The 18,495-nt window shown below is 36.8% G+C and overlaps 1 protein-coding gene across 8 annotated transcripts in view; it reads right to left on the bottom strand.

Annotated features, from left to right (window-relative positions):
- The window catches only part of ANKS1B (ankyrin repeat and sterile alpha motif domain containing 1B), a 448,571-nt gene that overhangs the window by 186,677 nt on the left and 243,399 nt on the right, over positions 1–18,495 (bottom strand). For all 8 annotated transcript variants that reach the window (XM_063322734.1, XM_063322727.1, XM_063322733.1 and 5 more), the window contains one exon: positions 12,892–12,998. In XM_063322734.1, coding sequence (XP_063178804.1) covers positions 12,892–12,998 — 107 coding nt within the window. The remainder of the gene's footprint in view (positions 1–12,891; positions 12,999–18,495) is intronic.

Here is an 18,495-nt window from a genome sequence, read left to right as displayed (position 1 = left end):
TTAATTCTGTTTGGGCCATAAAAATATTAATAAGTATTAAATACTTGTTTTATTTTCCTGCACTATTTTTAGCCTGAGTCCAATCATTGCCACTGAATTTATTCAGAACTTAACTGAAGGTACTCAGTGAGATTCCTCAGGCAACCTGGGTACCTCTGAGAAACTGCTTTGCAATTGTAGGTACTTAGAAACCCGTACTATCAAAGGACAGACATAAGCAGATAACTGGCCACAAGATAGCTCTTAATATACAGGTATTTCTATCCCAGGATTCTCTCTTGATTTTATGTATTTGGGCCAGCAATATTATGTAATTTCCTAGTCAGATAATTAAGGAAATAGAGAAGCATCTTCCCCCAAACTCATAATCCAAATCAAAGGCTGACCTCAGAAAAGACCCTTAGATATATTGTCCTATGCATTCTCCATGGACTAGGCTTCTTCTGCATGTGCTAGTAAGTGTTTTCTTTATTCTCTTTCCCTCGAGTCTCCCTTTCTTACTGTTCAAGAAGGAAGGGAATCAGCATGCATTTTAAACAAATGCATATATGAAGCAAGATGCTATTATATTCATAGCAGAGTGAAGAGGCAGAGAGAAATCAAACCATACAAGCAGGGAGAGCAGAATTTGCTGACAAAAAGCCTGTTATTAAAGGGAATCAAAGATTTGTCTGTATCTGGGTTCTTTGGCATAATATTCCACTCTTGCTGCATAAAGTTATTTTTCTGGGCAGAAAGTGAAGACCTACTATTTCTACAGGCAATAAAACAAGTACTTAAAAAATCAGAATGTCAGAAAATAAAAAGTTCACGGACAGAATAGACACATTTCCAAATTCCAAGAGAGATGGAAAATGAAATAAAATAAAATAACTTGGATTGTCAATTTATAATTCTTTTCTGGCAACAAGAGGGATGCCTAGGGAGTTCAGAGAAGCTAACAGAACTATAATATTCATACTATATTTAAAAATGGATCAAGGCTAAAAACCAACTCGGTATTGTGCAATCTTTTATCCTAATGCAGCATAGCAGCTAAGAACTGTTATTTCTTTATAAACGCCATCTTAACTTACTTCAAGAAGTGGGCTTTCTATGTGATTAAAAGGGGAGCCGTTTGGAGAGAGCATACCTGAAGCAGTGAAAAAGCTGTTAAATAGTGTGGCTACTGAAGAATAGAAGCTATCAATCATTTCAGAGATTTTAAGAGCTGTAACCAGCTGCAGATATATTTGGTTTTAGCATGAGCTGAAGATTCCAGTGAATAAGATGCAGGTATTTTCCCCCTTCAGAGAAAATACCATTTGGTATTTATATTGGAAAGGTCATTTGATAGGCATTCATCCAGTATACTTTTATTCATGGTATTCCAGTTTTTAATATTTAAACTGACTGTCAGCACTTGTATCCACAGTAACCTTATCCCTCCACATCTGCCACCTGGGCAAATACTTTGGCTTTTCTATTTCAAAACTTCCCTCTAGATCTAGTCTTTGGATCAAAAATTTTTCAAAGAATTATTATCCAGTCAAAGATTTTCAACACAAATCTAGAGCAGGTATGGTATATTTTGTTGCTCCCATCATTAATGTTATTAATCATTAAATCGTTCCAGTTTCCAATCACTCAATAAAATACTGCATAAGATAATACTAATATATGTCTGAAACATGACATTTCAGTTAAGTCATGGGTTGTACGTACAATTGTACATACACCCTCAGTTTCATCAGTACTAGCCAGTCTAAAACGAATACAGTGTATTGTTGCATGGAGATTTTATCCCATATGCACAGTAATTGCAGCTTAATGAGGGATAGCGAAAGATACAGAATATAATACCTTCCATAGTGAATAAAATGTTTGAAATGTTCAATGCAGTGTTTTAGAGGCTATAGAAGTAAATTATTTGGGGAGTAAAGTAACATTTGTATTACTTGTTTTCCTGAAAATATATTTCAATCCGGAGTGGACAAAGAACAAGACCAGAGACCAGGTATGAATTTCATTGTGTGACCTTGTATTTACGATGAATAAAAGCTTGTTAATTCAGTCAATTATGCTTATGTGGAATAATATCATAGTTAATACAAGGCAGCTTGCTTTGTCTGGGCTTCCACCTTACTTTCATCAGTTGAAGAATTTCTTCTTTTTGCCCATTGAAAGTCAAGAGCAACAAACATTCTTAGAACCGAACCTGTGCTTAGACCCATGTAAAACAGTCGGGCAAAGTTTTTGGAGGTGACCTCCGGTGCACAGCGTTCAGCTTCTGAAAAATCATGACAAAAGTGTTTCTAAATGAATATATTAATTCTTAATTGCCTAAAGTTATCATCAGAAGTGTTATCCTTTTATCTTTTCTAACTCTTTATAACCCAATTTCTAAAACACAAATGCAAACGCGAAGCATGTTTGGATGTATAAGTATATTAGAGTGACAACACAATTCTAATGTTCCAGATGAACAATACTAGACAAGAGAAAATCACTGCTGAATGGGAAAAGAAGGCAGTCTTGGGGTCTCACCATTGTTGTAAACAACCATTGGGCTAAGGTTGCAAAATGATTAAGCAATGCAACATTAGAAGAATAAAAATAAGTTTTGTTTTTAACTGCTACTTCTTTGAAACGTGTGCTTGTGTATACTCAAATCTCAGTACACTGAACGAGGGAGGAATTTTGAGGGAAAAATTTAGTAGAGAACCCTGTGACTGAAGAATGTATTATAAGGCATATGAATGTGAGGGATGAACTGAGGTTGCAGAGATACTGTAACTCTCCAGGTCTTTATTTCTGAGCATGTGGAATTTTTCATTTTAGTGAATTATCTTTCTGTGTAATATGTGTTTGTGTGCGCGCACCTGTGTGTGTGTGAATAGGTAGAATGGACAGCGTGTTGCTAAAAGCTTCACGGGTTTCATTGCTTCTGTGACTACGAAGGTTAAAACTGATGCTGGGGTGTTGGTAGCATAAAAAATATATGGGTGTGGTGTGTGGGAGAAGGAGAAAAACTCACCAATGTGTGGGAAAATGGAAGATCTCTACACTGAAGGAAATAAAGTTTAGGTGCCCAGGAAATTCAGCAGCAGTCACGCAAACTCAGGAATGGCTTGCTTGGTATGGCAACTCTGGTACATCATTCTGGCACAGATTTTAAAAGGTAGTTGGAGTTTTACTGGCAGAATTAAGCTTGTCTCCCTTGTTGAAATTTTAATTATTTTTGATAGAAGGAAAGCTTTTCATCTACATGATGAGAGGCACAATGTGTTGTACAATACACGTTTCTTTACTGGTCTCCCTTAAATACCGACTGCACAGTTCCTTCATTTTGCTGTATTCTTTTCCTATTACATTATGACATTCTATTCACTTCCCCATTTTCTCCCCACCAGACTCAGTACTGATGACAGTAGCTATCTGTTGCTAATAACATCACTATCCATTTCCTTCTTGAATAAGGCATTAGTTGTATGGTGAAAGGTTGAAGACAAAGAGGTAAGGAGACTGGAAATCTATACTGAGGAAAAATCCTACGATCTGAAATACATATTGGTACTACGTTTGTATTTTATTTGTCCTCTAATAATTCGTTCATTCTCCAGGAGTTCTCGAAGATGATTGCTAAAGGATCTAGTATTTCCTCTTCAGTTTCTTAAGACTCTTCATCAAACATCACCTAACCTAGATGATTCAGATATTTTAATTAACCAAGAATCTTTAATCTGCTTGCAGTATGATAGCGCTCTCTCTCCTTCTCTTCCTCTCTCTCTAATATCTCAGTGGTCTTCATTAACACTGCATTTCACTAATTCTCGTACTTTGTTCTTTATGCTAAAACTAAAATGAGTTTTATCTGACTTCTAGTGGTGGTCATAACTTTCTTAATATTCCTTTTAGCTATAGTATATTGATAAAACCTTTTCTGAATGTATTCTACTTGTACAGTTAATGAAATGCCATTTTCTCTTCTATTTTTTTTCCTTTTTGTATTTTGATTATTTATCTATACTTTCACAATGTATTATCTATTTTCTTTATTTTAGATTGCTTCTATTTTTTTTATCTGATTAATACTTGTTCATATGACTACCTGAGCTTTTCTTATATCATCCAGTCTTTCTTCATAAAGAAAAAAAAAGTCCAAGAATCTTATGTTTATTTCCAGTTATCTGTTAGTACCCATTAATCTTTATCTGATATATCCTTCAGAATACCACAATGTAATTATCTGTAATCAAGCTCCTCTGTACTGCTGTGTCCTTCAAACATCTTTAACTTAGGGAAATCTGTCATTGTTTGAGATTAATTTACCTACTGGTCCAGTTTCCATTTAATTGTTTCTTGTTGGACAATGGTGTTCTAAAGCAGTAATATACACAACTGTATACTGTGTTCCTTTTTAAATTCCTTTTATTCTATTTTTCTTTAATTTTTTAAGAAGTATTCCCATATGAAAGAACTAAGAATAAGCTGTAACTTTCTATAACATATAGGCCACTGGTTCTAAGTCTACCATTACCTTCCATTGCAAAGCTTTCCATTATTTACACACAATGTAAATACATTTATAAACTGATTGTCCTTTGAAGCTTTAGTTTTTCACTCTGAAGAGCAAAAACTCTTAAACTTTGTGCCTCTCTTAACCTTTAAACTTTCTGTTGCTTTTTATGGCCTTTACATATTGTCATGCTTTCCATATCTTTCATTAGTCGTGAAGAATAGCATTATACCCACCATTCTATACACAAATATTTCTAATTCTTGAAGATTTTGCATTGTTCTTTTTGGTAAAAAAATCATCTGGAAGGTTTGGGCTTTAAATAAATACAGAGCAATAACATTGTATCGGCATTACATCTCTTATTTTATGAGTTATTAAAATGTCATGCTTTGTTCTGATTATTAGAATTTTCATCTGTTTTATCAACTTAACTTTCAGATGAAATATTTGCTACTGGTTTCTCATGAACTTGTATTTAGGGCCAAGAGCCAATTCCTTACGTATGTAGTCTCAGAATACAGTCCATCAGTGCTTGTACACCAAGATGAAGGCCAGCGTCTGCACCAGGCAGACTTTTAGCTCAAGCACATTTCACATTAACATTTAACATATTGTTAGAACAGATGGGACTAATTCCAGTCCTCAAGTACCATACTCACAGATATGTACCATGAAATAGTTTCACTTTTAGTGGTGACTGTATATGCAATGGCTTTCAATGTCTGGATTTGGTCCTCTGGGTAAGACTGAGCCCAAGAAACTGATACGTACATTGAACAAGCTCTTTTCTTTCAGACTGCCATAGACTGAACTTCCCAAAGAGGCACGTATAAACCTGATGTCACTAACCTGAATGACAGAGATGAGTGGAAGGACATTCCGCTGCATATACCATTTGGATTGTCACCAAGTGTACAGCCTGAAGTCCTGTCTCTGTGTCTTGTATGTACAACTTTATGTGGAACAACGTTTAAATAGAGACAGACAAATATTCCAGAATAACCAGAGAAACCTTCACTCAAAGGTTAACTTCGCAGAACCTAGCAGACAGGCAGATGGACCCATCCCTGTTTATAACTTCAAGATACAACAGTTGAGATGTTTTAGATGAAAACATACTCCTCCCTCCAACTCTCAAGGAATCCACCATGCCCAGGACGTCTTAATGAAGTCAACAGTGTGTTTGGAGATGGGTTCCTTATAAATGACAGAATCACAGAATCGTAGGGTTGTAAGGGACCTCTGGAGATCATCTAGTCCAACCCCCCTGCCAGAGCAGGGTCACCTAGAGCAGGATGCACAGGAACGCGTCCAGGTGGGTTTTGAATGTCTCCAGAGATGGAGACTCCACCACCTCTCTGGGCAGCCTGTCCCAGTGCTCTGCCACCCTCAAAGTAAAGAAGTTCCTCCTCATGTTTAGGTGGAACTTCCTATGCTCAAGTTTGTGCCCGTTACCTCTTGTCCTGTCACTGGGCACCACTGAAAAGAGCCTGGCCCCATCCTCCTGACACCCACCCTTTAAGTACTTATAAGTGTTGATAAGGTCCTCCCTCATTCGTCTTTTTTCCAGACTAAAAAGACCCAATATCAGTTGTTCAAGTGGAACGCACAAAAATTCTGTCTTGTTTTTCTTTCCTCTGTTGAGCAATTGTTACTGCCAAAATTTTCATAAAGTCCTATGTCAAATGCAGGATCACTCACCAGCCTGCAGTGCCTGTGTTTTTCACACACACACATTACATATAAACATATACAAAAACATATAAAAAAATATAAAAACACGTAAACATATATAAACATATATAAACATGAAGCAGATTCCTCTAAAATCCCTTTCCACTGGGGAATGAGCGCTGCCTCTCCAGATCTGCATGCACTCACACAGGATGATGAAGAATGGTCTGAGACCTCAAGTTAGAAAGACAGTGCAAGCTATTATTTCCACATGTGATATTGAGGAATACATTAATAAGCTCTTCTGTCTCTCATCCAGCTTGAGGAATACCATGACAGAAGCATTAACTGGAGCATGTGGAATGGGATTATTTGTCAGACCTGCTGCTATTGCAGGAAGACAGGCACAATCTTCATCTCTGGCACCCACCTGAGCTCTATTTTGCAGTTTTGATAGTAAGAATCCCTACTAGCATGAAAAAGAGGATCTTGAAGCTTCAGGGCTGGATGTTCTGAGGGAAGAGAAAAAGCTTTAATAAAAATACTTTGCATTTCCTTTTCGGTGAACCCTGGGTGGATATTCTAGCCCAAATTGAGCCATTGAAATTTCTGTGTCTACATGATAGTGTAAGGAGATCTAGTAAAAAAATCAATACAGCCTAGACAGTGATTCAGCTGACCTGATGAATCTACTTTAATTTATCCTAAAATAAATACCCTAATAGTTAGTCAGCCAATAAGTTAAATTGCATTCTATGCTCCATTGGCTTTAATGGCTCATTAGGTGCTTCACCTAGTTGCCTACAGATATGAATTTAGAGTTGTTTTAGGTGCTGCAAATGTACATTGCCCAGAATCCAACTGAAGCTCCAGATGGGTTTTCCATACATCCTGTAACATATATTCCAGGCCTACACAGACATCTTAGACATCTTAAGCGATTCCAATACATGGGCAACTGACCTGAGTCCAAAACGTCTACTGATTGGTACGCATGTAGATGCCTATATTTGAGTTTTAACTCTGCCCTGCTCTATGTCTGGCTAACAGGTTGGACTAAAGGAACAGCTGGCCTACCTCAGGAGCCACAGTCGTAAAGGGCCCCTGAGGTGAAGGAGAGGAAGACTCAGAAGAGGGCAGATTGACAAATAGCTACTTTGCTCAGAGAAGAAGCCAGGGCCACGCTTGCACTGAGAGGAGCTCCACAGTTTCAGCGTCAAGTTCTGTAGATCTGCCATGAAACTAAAAGCAATTAATGGGTTTTACAAGTGAGATACAGAGGAGGGGATTGAAACTCGTGGTTCCAGGCAGATATTCTAAGATTTTTACTAGATATATTGAAGACCTTAAACTGCAGCTTATTCCAGCATAAGTGGGATTCGTATTCCTTCTACTCTGCTAAAAAGGTGGCTTGCTGCATGTCACTGACTGCCACTTTTGAGGTTGCCTTAAACAGTTCTTCATTTCTGGGTAAACTACACACAGACAATGCTCCCTAAATGTTCTTACGCTTCAGATGATGCATGAGTGCCCTGACGAGTCCCTCCAGTAGCCATTATGGGTCTGGAGAGCTCAGAGCCTGGATGTTGCAAAGGCTGACCTGCTCTCCTAAGCGCGTTAGGCGTTGGCTTCTGAAAGTCACTAAAGTCACTATACACTAGAACCCTTGTCAAACGTTGGCCTCTTTTTCATCATCTGCAGCATGGCTAATTTAAGAAAGGTGTTGGCAGACTGACTCACTCTTTCAAGCTTTCATCTAATGCCCAAATCATCAATCTCTGCACAAAGTATTTTTGGATAAAAGCTGTGGTGGTCTCTACAAGTGCAGGACTTGGAGCCAATGCACATAGAGAAATTCGTTCAAGTGCATTTCACTTTAAAGAAATAAAGTTGCTTCTGTCCTTTATACTTGATACAGAGTTTAACATCCTCCAGAGAGATTACAGGCAAGAAGAATTACTAGGTATTCCAGGACAGCAAATCCCAGGAACAACACCTGAGAGAGGATAGTCTCCAGATAAACTTCAGATGACTAATAAACATCTAGACCTAGTAAAAAATGAAAGAAAAGAAACAAAGAAAGAAAGAGAGAAGAAAAAGAAAAGTCTTAACTCAAAACTTAATTCAAAACTAAATCCAAAACAGGCAGCTAAAGGGAATTGAGAAGGTAGTCCATGCCTAGCACTGTGAAACCAGTTAAATACTTTTGCAGGTAAGTTCACAGGATGAATATAAATACAGAAAATTACTAGAAGGAAAAGAAATGCATATGCAACTAAGATACTAGGTGGAAACTCAAGACATCTATATTCAGCTCCTAGACATGTCACAAACTCTGTGACCTACAACATTTAAGATTCATTTCAGGTTCATAAGCATCAGGACTCTAGAGTCACCTTAGATGCTCGGTGGTATCCCACCTGAACTCCAGCTGCTAATCATGAAGGGTCTGGCTGTCTCTGGTCCTCAGTAATATCTGTCAGCCCTGTCTGGATCTCCTGGATTCCCTACAGCATCTCAGTTGGATCTAGATACTTATGTTTAAGCAACTGGATTGATCTCAAACATAATGTCAGCAGCTATCTTAAGAACTAGTGCCTCTTATCTCAAACGTATAAGTAGTTTTAAATTCCACCATGCAGTCACTCTATGCCTCAGTTTCCCAACAGTGAAAAAGAGAGAATGAAAAAAAAAAAATACTTAGGCAATACTCAGATCCTCAGGCAATGCAAGCCATTTAAGTACTTGAAGGGGTAGAGGTGCATGTCTGTAAGTTCACAGCAGCAATGCAAGTCTAATGTATAATGGCAATTCAGGTTATTAACTGTTATTAGTGAACAATATTTTGGAATGTCAAAAAACATAATAAAATGCTTCATATTTTTCTGTTAACTCATTTTAGTTGTGTGGTTCATGTTTCTCTCATACAGTGTTTTATAAATCTTTAAAAGAGATATTAGCTTCATCAAATTGCAATATTAAGCAAGTGATAAAATTTCAGAATATCTTAAACGATTAGAACAACCTATAAATAGATAGGCATATGCAGTCCTTAATCAGAACTAGTCCCCACTGGGCAGTGATTTGATTGAGCTGCTTTTATCTCTGTGAATCCAGAATGGTGTCTTTGATGAGCTCCAGAGTTGTAGAAAGCTGCACGCAAAGATCTAGTGACCTCGCACATTTATATATTTTCATCTTTTTCTCTGCAATTTAACTTTTTTTCTCAGCATACTAAGTCATGTAGGCCTGCAAGCATTCATAAAGATTATAGCTTGTCCCAGGGATATCCATGGGACCTATGCATCAAAAAGATGTTCACCGATTCATCAGGTTTCCTTATCATTTATATATAGTTCATATACTGCAATTTCTGACTGATCTAATTGTTTTCTTGTGCTTTAGAATTAGTTTAACTGCAAAATAGCCTTCACATTATGAAGCTGCAGTATCATCTGCATCTTCAAATATAGAGTCTCTCTGCACAAAGTTACTATAAATTTTTATATCTGAAGAACACTGCAGCCTATTACACAATAAATTATAAAAGTTAATAATAATATAATAATGATATATATATATACACACACACACTTATGTATTCAGGTATGAATCTACTCCTACAAGCACACATGAACCAAGTCTTGGGACTGAATCTGCCTTGGGCCTACTACATAATATGTAAGTGTCATTCCTACACAACACTAATAGTAGGTAGGAATTGCACTTGCTATATGCGCAAACACGCTGTAAGTAGAAGTAAAGTAGTTCACGAAAACACAACTAAGTTTTTAGAATTATGTTTCAACATATTTTTAAAATGTATATATTGATGAACTATGGAAAAATATTCATACTGTAAAGTTAATAGGAAACAGGCTATTACTTACTATAAAGTCCACACACTTCAGCTGACATAAATCTTCCTAATTCTAAGTATAGTCTAGTGAATAACTTTCCTAATTCCCAAGGGGAACTAAACACAAGGGGTTAATTTCTATGATCTAACAAATGATTGACCATGAAACCTTTTTATCTGTAGCCCACCTTTTTACTAGAATGCTAATTTAATTAATAGAATTTTGCTGTTGAGAACAGTATAACTAGAACATATTTGTTCTCGGATGTACATTATTCCATGGACATTACTTATATCATTGTGATACTCCCTCTCCTGTTCTGAACAGCTAGTAAGACCTGTACTACTAAATCATACTTAATAGGAGTGTGATGGTTGTTGCTTAGGCAACAACAGAATGAATAAATGCAGGTCAGAATGTGCTTCCAGAAAAACAAAAGCAGGAATATGGTACAGAAGGAAGAACAAATATGTCTAACTGATTTTTACTGCATTGAGTTCTTCAATGTAAAGTAGCTAACCTATCTGAAACACTTAATTTAGTAGAATTGTAAAATACAGCTTAATATGTAAACCACTTTAATAAAGGTAAAGCAGTTCTCTCATCTTAAAGGAAGATTACAACATATTTAAGTTTGGAGTAATCTGAATTTTTCTCTTGGCATAGCAGGTCTTTCTTCTCTCATTTTCCTATATGCTTCCCAAGTTTAATTTTCTCTTTAAAATTTTGACTAGAATGGAAAATATTTTAAAAAACACTTCATTTAAATTTTCAGGAGAGGCTTTCCTTACGTAATGCTGATGTATTCAAAAGAATAATAAATAAAGAAATTTGTGTTTGCTGATCATTTTTGTTTCCCATACAATATGGGAATTACTCAATTTCTGGTACAAACAAAAACTGAAATATGTAACAGCATGATGAACAGTGTGAAATCAATACATTATGAATTATTAAGTTACTGAAATTATACATTTTTTTTATTACGAGGCAATTTTCCAACTTTTTGCTTAATCATTGGATTTAAGAGTCTAATCTTCCATTCACATATGCATGCTACCCCAATTAGTATTAAGAGTAATTATGTATTTTACCTGTGATATATATTTAAGAACAAACCACTTCAGAAGAGGCTTAAATTAAAACGACCGGAGAACATTAGGTAACACACAAGTGTGCAGGCAAAACTTAATCTGTCTGATATCTGAAAAGTTTGATTTATGTATTGAAGAATAGAATCTCGTATACCATTTGTATGCTTACATAAGTATACTAATAAGCGAAGTAGGAGATGAAAGTCTTATAAATTCCCCCAGAACATGGTTCGGGCACCTCCACAGCCAGGGGACGAGTGGGAAACCCTCCAGGGCAGTTTCTTTGGCTCCTTGTGCTCCTCATTTACCTGCGGTGGGTGCACCTCTGTGCATTTATTATGCCACCTACAGCTTCTTGTGAACAATTTCCTTCTGTAATCTCTTTAGGACTAAACAATCACCTACTTATGTAACTATCACTACAACATATATAAGAATATGTACTCACATTTTGGGAAACTGTAGCTTAAAACCCATTTTGGAATTTTTTTTTTTTTTTTTTTTACAGTTCTGGGCTGACAGCACACCCTTGCAGCTTTATTTTCAAGAATATTTAAAGGTAAAGATTCTAATGATTTTTACTGATATAAGCAAAAGATCACACGGCAGCCATGTGAAAACAGGAAGAAATCTCTACACTATTATAATGTGGAAATGGCAGAGATCTGTGCCTTAATTTTCCGATTAGTAACCCAAAGGCATATAATGATATTAGCAAAAGAAATTAAATAGGAAAAACACAACTCATGTGATGATTTTATAGTCATAATATTCATGCTGTTTCACTTCTGTTTCTTATATGCCAGGTGTAAGTTATGAAAAGTTAGAACCGTTCCGAGATATATATGGTTCCTAAAAATATCTTTAAAAGAGGTGATGAATAATATTTTAAGCTCTGGTGTTTTATAAGGAATGTAGTCAGGATTTTTGCAAGAGGTTCAAGGAATGGGAATACTGAAGCAGGTAGAAAAGTGATTATATAACAATCTTACGAGTAAGCTTCTCTCTTTACTGTCAATATTAATTTCAACAGAAAGTTTGTGCATGACAGGTCGCTGTTGCTTTCCACCACATGGTAATACTGCAAATCCTGAAGCACATAAAATTTTATTTCATCCATATGTTCCTGATAAACGCCTAAAGCTAAAACATCAACACGGAACTATTAAAAGGAATGCGTTACTTTTTGACACAGGGCATAAGTTTCAACAAGTGAATCCCACAGCCTGGTTATCTACGATGCAAAAACATTTAACAGAGACAGCCAGAATCACTTGCACAGAGAGCACACTTCATTAAATAATTTTCTGTTATTAAAATACCTCTCATGGCAAGAATGGCATCGCATGTTATTTAAGTATTATTACAATGATGTTAATGTTTAAATAAAAGTAATAATGTAACGTATTGCAGGTAGGGGTGTTTACAGCTTTTAGATACCGTTCAAATCCTGCAATGGATTAAAAAGAACTGTGCGTTTTTCTTTTCTAAGCTGAAGATTGGTGAGGGGGAGAAAGAACGTTAATATTTGGTTTTTCTTTTACCATGTTTCCGGCTAGAATATTTTGTAATGTGTTCAGTTCAGAAGTTTATACAAGGACAGCTTACATATTAATTCAGCTAGACACAGAAAAGTGAAACACTAAACAGATCTTCCTAGTGCAATGCAGAAACAGCTCAAAGGTTTTTATGAGCACGTAAGAGACAGACAAAAAAGGCAGCTACAGTGTATATACACAGCTATGCACAGAAGATTTCTTACCATAAATTGCACATTGTCAAATCCATTAGCCAGCAAGTGGTTTTCATACTGAGGTAGCCCAATATTTTCCAACCATTGTCCCACTGTCTGGACAGGGCATCGGGGTCCTGTAGGAGGGTGAAGAGGGAGGCGTTTAAGCAACGAATAACCATCCACTGGATAATAGCGGTAGTCCTGGGCTGAGAGGTGGCATTGCCACATCGTGTTCCTGGGAAAGTTGGTATCAAAGGAGCCCGCCAGCTTGACAGATTAATGTTTTCAGCAAGCAGAAAAGTCAGAAGTAAAACATAGTTTACAGGGCAGTATATAGCGTAAGATCTGATCCTAGCTCTACATTTCTTAGTTATTAATCTTTACTACAGACCAGTACGTCATACAGTAGGAAAAAAAAAAAAAAAAGCATATCAAGCTGTCAGCTAAGCTGTTCTCCGTTATATGTGATTGTTGGAATACTCCACAATGAGCAATGCACTGCCAGCAGCAAGAATTCTTTTTATCAAGTACTCCTACACTCATCAGTATGCAGCTCCATGCTTCTTGCTCCCCCTCGCTCGCTCCCCTTCATTACCCAGCCTAGGCTACACCTCGCATTTTCAATAATAGCCATCAGATAAGGCAGATTTTTTTTTTGTCTGCAAGCTGTAAGCCTGCTGCTGCTGCTTCCTCCTACACACCCATCCAAGCGTCAATCTTGAATGATGAGAGCAGTCAAAACAAATGCAGAAAATAGCAAGATTCAAAAGCAAGCTAGAGCACTTAAACCTGAATAGAATCTTCAGACCAGTTACGCTTTACATATCTGTTTGTTGTAGATTTTTACGTTTCACAAGACATTAAGAAATGCAATACATAATCCATAGCCTATGGCACGGTTTACTATGCCTTCCCCTTTCCCCTTTTAATACAAGAAATGCAGTGGTCTGCATCTCTGCTTATATAATAGCAAACCCCTTTAATGACTCGATAATGAATACATTTCACAGTTTCTTTCCTGTAGTACAGCAAAAGACATAAACGGCACAACAATTTTAGTCAAAGTAATTAGATTATCTGCATGATTTCTTCAACCGTAAAATATTATGAGACACAAGAAAACCTTCATGCCAACATATAATTCAACTTGAAAAGGTCACCATTTCAAATGAAGAATTAAAAGAATATTTTTACTAAATAAAATTCTAAGTTTATATCCTTTTCTTACAAAAATGTGAATGATAGCTGGCAGACGTATAAAACTCGCATGATTTCTGGAGAGGATGTATATTTTATCAAATATAAATGGAAAAAATTAATAAAAAGAGATGAATTTAAAATGAAAGCAAAGTTCATTTTCTGCACAAGAAACCAAATACCTCATGATGTATTTTCCATCAATGTTCCATTTTTGAGACAGTTTCTCTCAAGATGGAAATATTTTACACCTTTGTTCTGAGAGAAATATTTACTAAACTTTTGCTTCTCATAACAGGATCAAAGGATTTAGCAAAAAAGGCAGAAAACGGGTATATTCAGGGTACAATCCTAAGAAGAATCTGGTCCAACAGAACTTCATTTATTAAGAACATTAATTACTTCTCTTTGGGTTTTTTTTGTCCATTGTGAATCTCAAACAATGGTCATCTCTAAGGAGGAATTTAATTTCAGTCATAAGGAAATTATAGATATCTGTCAAGGGCATCATTTGAGATTGATGATACCATGGCAGAGAACTCTCTCATAGAAATCCAAACCTACAGTCTGACCGACACATTATAATACAAAGTCTCTGCAACTGACATGCAGAAGGTCCCCGAGCCATCGCAGAACAGACTCTAAACTTAGCTGGATATTTAAAATTAACAACCCCATAAGAGTTTCAACTCCAACCTGAGTAGTCCTTGGACTAAACCTGGATGACCCGTCACTCTGATATTGCTGCTTGGATTTGTGGAACATCTTATGCCAACAGAAGTTCATAATGGTTTTGTAGAATAATTTTAGTTGAGCCATAGAAGATCTTTCACGAGGTTGGAAAGTTGCCTAAGACAGGTCTGTTATGAGATCTTACATGACTCCAGGTCTTCCTACTGATTTGATACACTACTACATGAAGCATGAATGGTTTGTTAGGTCTCTCAAAAAAGTACTGAAGGCTTATCAGGTGCTGGTAGATCTGTAATTGCTGAAGAAACTTTTAGGAGTTTTCTGAAGTGTTTAAATAACAATAGCATGTGAATATATGCAATATAGAGCACGTGGTTTTGGTAAGAGTACAGCGTGCACAAATAGCTAAACGTACTTCAAACAGATTAATGGACAATTTATTTTTTCTCAGAGAAAGCAGATATACCAAACTAAAAGGAATCTAGGTCTCGTGAGATACGAGTGCATTTGTTCATGCCTGTCTGTAAATCTTCCCTGTTTTCCAGAGTTTTTTCTACTATGAATCAATATCTTTGTACATAGACTGAGCATAATCCCTTCAGGGTTGTGCCCAGCCAGTTGCAAGGTTGTAAGAAGGAGGGTAGGCTATGTTGAGTTGAAATATAGTGGACTTCCCTTGGGTAAGCAAATTTGAAAGGCTGGGCAATCTCTTCAAAGAAGAAATTAACAGCAAAATTATCTTATGCAAGATGAGAATTAAATCCTTGCTGAATTTTTTTGTTATTTGACTGAGAAATCATGAATTCATTTGAAAAGGGCTCCTGACTTTGCCTTCTTTCCCCCATAAGCAGAAAAAATTATATTGGAAAGACACGTAGTGAAGCATAATCCCACTCTTTGAAAGGATTATGCATGATTAACTCCTGTATTTCCCATACACACATAGACATAAATGTCTCCGCATCTGGTGTCCCCCACCAAAAAAAATCTTCTGCCCACAATAAGGCACAGCCAGTAATCAATATACCAGTTTTCATGGTCAAACTGCTTCTTCCTTACCTTACTATAAACAGCATGGAAGTTAGGCTGCCAGTGATGAGAAGTGCTTGGCTCAATGCCTAGCAACAGTGTAGGCAAAATTCAGTTTTTGAGCGGCTCCTCAGACACATTTCCTCATGTAGCTGTTGGTACTGTGTCTACCTCCATTGCCCCAGCACTGGATGATTATAGTACTGCTGGTCCCACTGCACACTCTCCTCCAACTCTGACCCCTGCCAGTATAACTACGTTTGAGCCCACCAAAACAATATAAGATTCTGCAGCAACGGGAAAGAAAATAAGGAGAAACACAGTCAGCTTCCTGCCTTGTCCTCATCCCTGATTATTGTCTCATTGCTAAAGTATCCTTTTATCTGCAAGACTTTTTTTCCCTCCTTCTTCCGCCAAAGGTAGTAGTAAGGCAAAGGCAGGCACAGAGCAGAGCCAGGATTGTGGGGATTAGGGTGAAGTCTTTCATTATGGGAACTTGCAGCTCTTTAGATCTCCTTGTTCTTTGCAAGTCCAGGAGACTTATCTCAGGGGGGGCTGCTTGGAATGTTTTTCCGAGCCAGTGCAAGTGGAACCTGGAGCAGGTGCTATTTCTTTGAGACTAGAAGGCTATCTCTTCATTTTCCTAGTCTATGATTCAGTGCCAGCCCCACCAGTGTGCTGCTGCAGGCAGCGCCTACTTTGCCTATGCCTAAAGCTGGTCCAGATATTGAAAAATGTCATGCAGACTGTAAAAGATGGTCTCACCTGCAACACATTTACATGCTACTGTGCTTCCCTATGATTTCAAAGAACATAAATCCCATGCTAATCCTTCTGTGATACCACAATCAAAAAAGATGTACCTATTCCTGAATCGGAAAACTGATGCATAAGTCTCTCACAGGGATAGCAATACTTAGTTCTTTCTTCTCCAAGGCAATAGAAGAAGCACATTGAAGTGATGTCTGCAAGAAAGATACCATCTGGTACGCTATACGGTAATTTCTACAAGACGTCTCGTTCCCAATGAGACTCAGAATATCTTTATTGTGGGGTTTGAAATTGACTGAATCTGTGATATCAGACAACACATGATTTCAAACATGGTGTGAGGCAGATTTAGTCTAAATACAAAATAATTTAAGGTCTCCTCTATTTTATTGTCTGTACTGTTAACAATGTGGATTTTTCTTTCTTTATTTCTCTTTCTTTATTTTTCAAATGAGGAAAAGAAAGAAATGCAGTGATTATTTGTAGAGGAGGCGCCCCCCCAGTCATCATGAATAGATTATTAGAAAACATATTCTTTGGTAGGTTGATAGCTGTCGAATATTGCTAAACACTTGTGGTGTTAAGGAATCAAAACCTGGAGAATTTTAGTAGCTACTGACCAAGACATTTCTGAGTGGAGACTATACCACCATATGAAAGGATGAATGTTTTAACTAAGCTGGCAGCCAGTTTAGCAGAGGTGGAGAAGAAATTGATGCTAGAGTAAGTACTGTAAATTTTTTTCTTTAATTTAAGCTTTCAGTCTTTTCCAACACTAAATGGGGTATCATTTTCCCACTTGTATTTATGATTTCAGCTGGATAAAAAAGTTATCTCTCGACATTGCGACAGCACTTGCGCGAAAGCAGAGTTAGCGTAACTGGGTGTTCTAGTCAATGAACTAATCTAACGACATGTATTCCTGGAGAGGAGATAAGAATAGCTAGGAACAGGATGCTGTATGAGAAAAAACTATGCCTAACATCCAGCAGACCAATATAATTAAAGTTTATTATGGGAGAAGTACAGCAGGTTCCAAGAAGTGTATGCAAGGTTCTGCTTTAATCTTAAGGATTTCAGTTATGTTATTAGGCTACTCAAAACTCTTAGATTTTAAATGATCTTATTCATAAAACTCTGAAAAACCTGGATGCTATACATAAAATATGTAACTTCTGTCAGCAGCCTAGCTCTTTGGATGATGATGCCACTTCGGATGATCGTGCTTGGTGATGCTGAATATTTTCCTGAAAGTACTTTTAAAGACATTTTTCATGGCATATACAGAAACAAAACAAAATCAATAGAAACAGCTTGATTTTAAATAACACTATCTAGTATTTATAATCTAAAGGTTACTTTCTATTGCTTATGTGTGGCTCAGAATGCACAAAAATAATTCTCAGACCACAGCTAATGCAAGCTAATGGAACAACCCTCATTGACTAGCAAAATCATCCTCACAGTTATTCTCTGATTTTTATACCAATATTTATTATAACTCTACATTACCACTATGTAAGTACAATAACTGTATCTATAATAACTATAACTACAAAGTCAACAAAGACAATTCATTTTACTTGACAGATGATTTGTCAACTGTACTTTGTGAACCCCAACGGCCTTTCTATGAGTTCGTGTTTCTGACTGTTGATGTATTATCAGGAACAGCTCAGTTGAAGTACTCCACTCCATCATGAAACATATATTTATTACAGACACTTCAAAGTTAGGATATTTTTCATGTTCAGTTGATTGCTTTGGCAACTTCGATTTAGTCTCCTTCAGAACCCATGCTGGTCGGTGAGTGAGGGACAGAACTTATTGGAAAATTAAAAGATCTATTTTCTAGAGCATGGCCACTGGACTAGGACTCAGGCCACCTTGTTCTATTGAAGACTGTCATTAATATGATGCTGAGCAATATATACATGGTAT

The sequence above is a fragment of the Chroicocephalus ridibundus genome, chromosome 1 (assembly GCF_963924245.1).
Source record: "Chroicocephalus ridibundus chromosome 1, bChrRid1.1, whole genome shotgun sequence".
Classification (NCBI taxonomy): Eukaryota; Metazoa; Chordata; class Aves; order Charadriiformes; family Laridae; genus Chroicocephalus; species Chroicocephalus ridibundus.
Note: the sequence above shows the minus strand (reverse complement) of the source record. Positions and strands in the feature narration are given on the sequence as shown.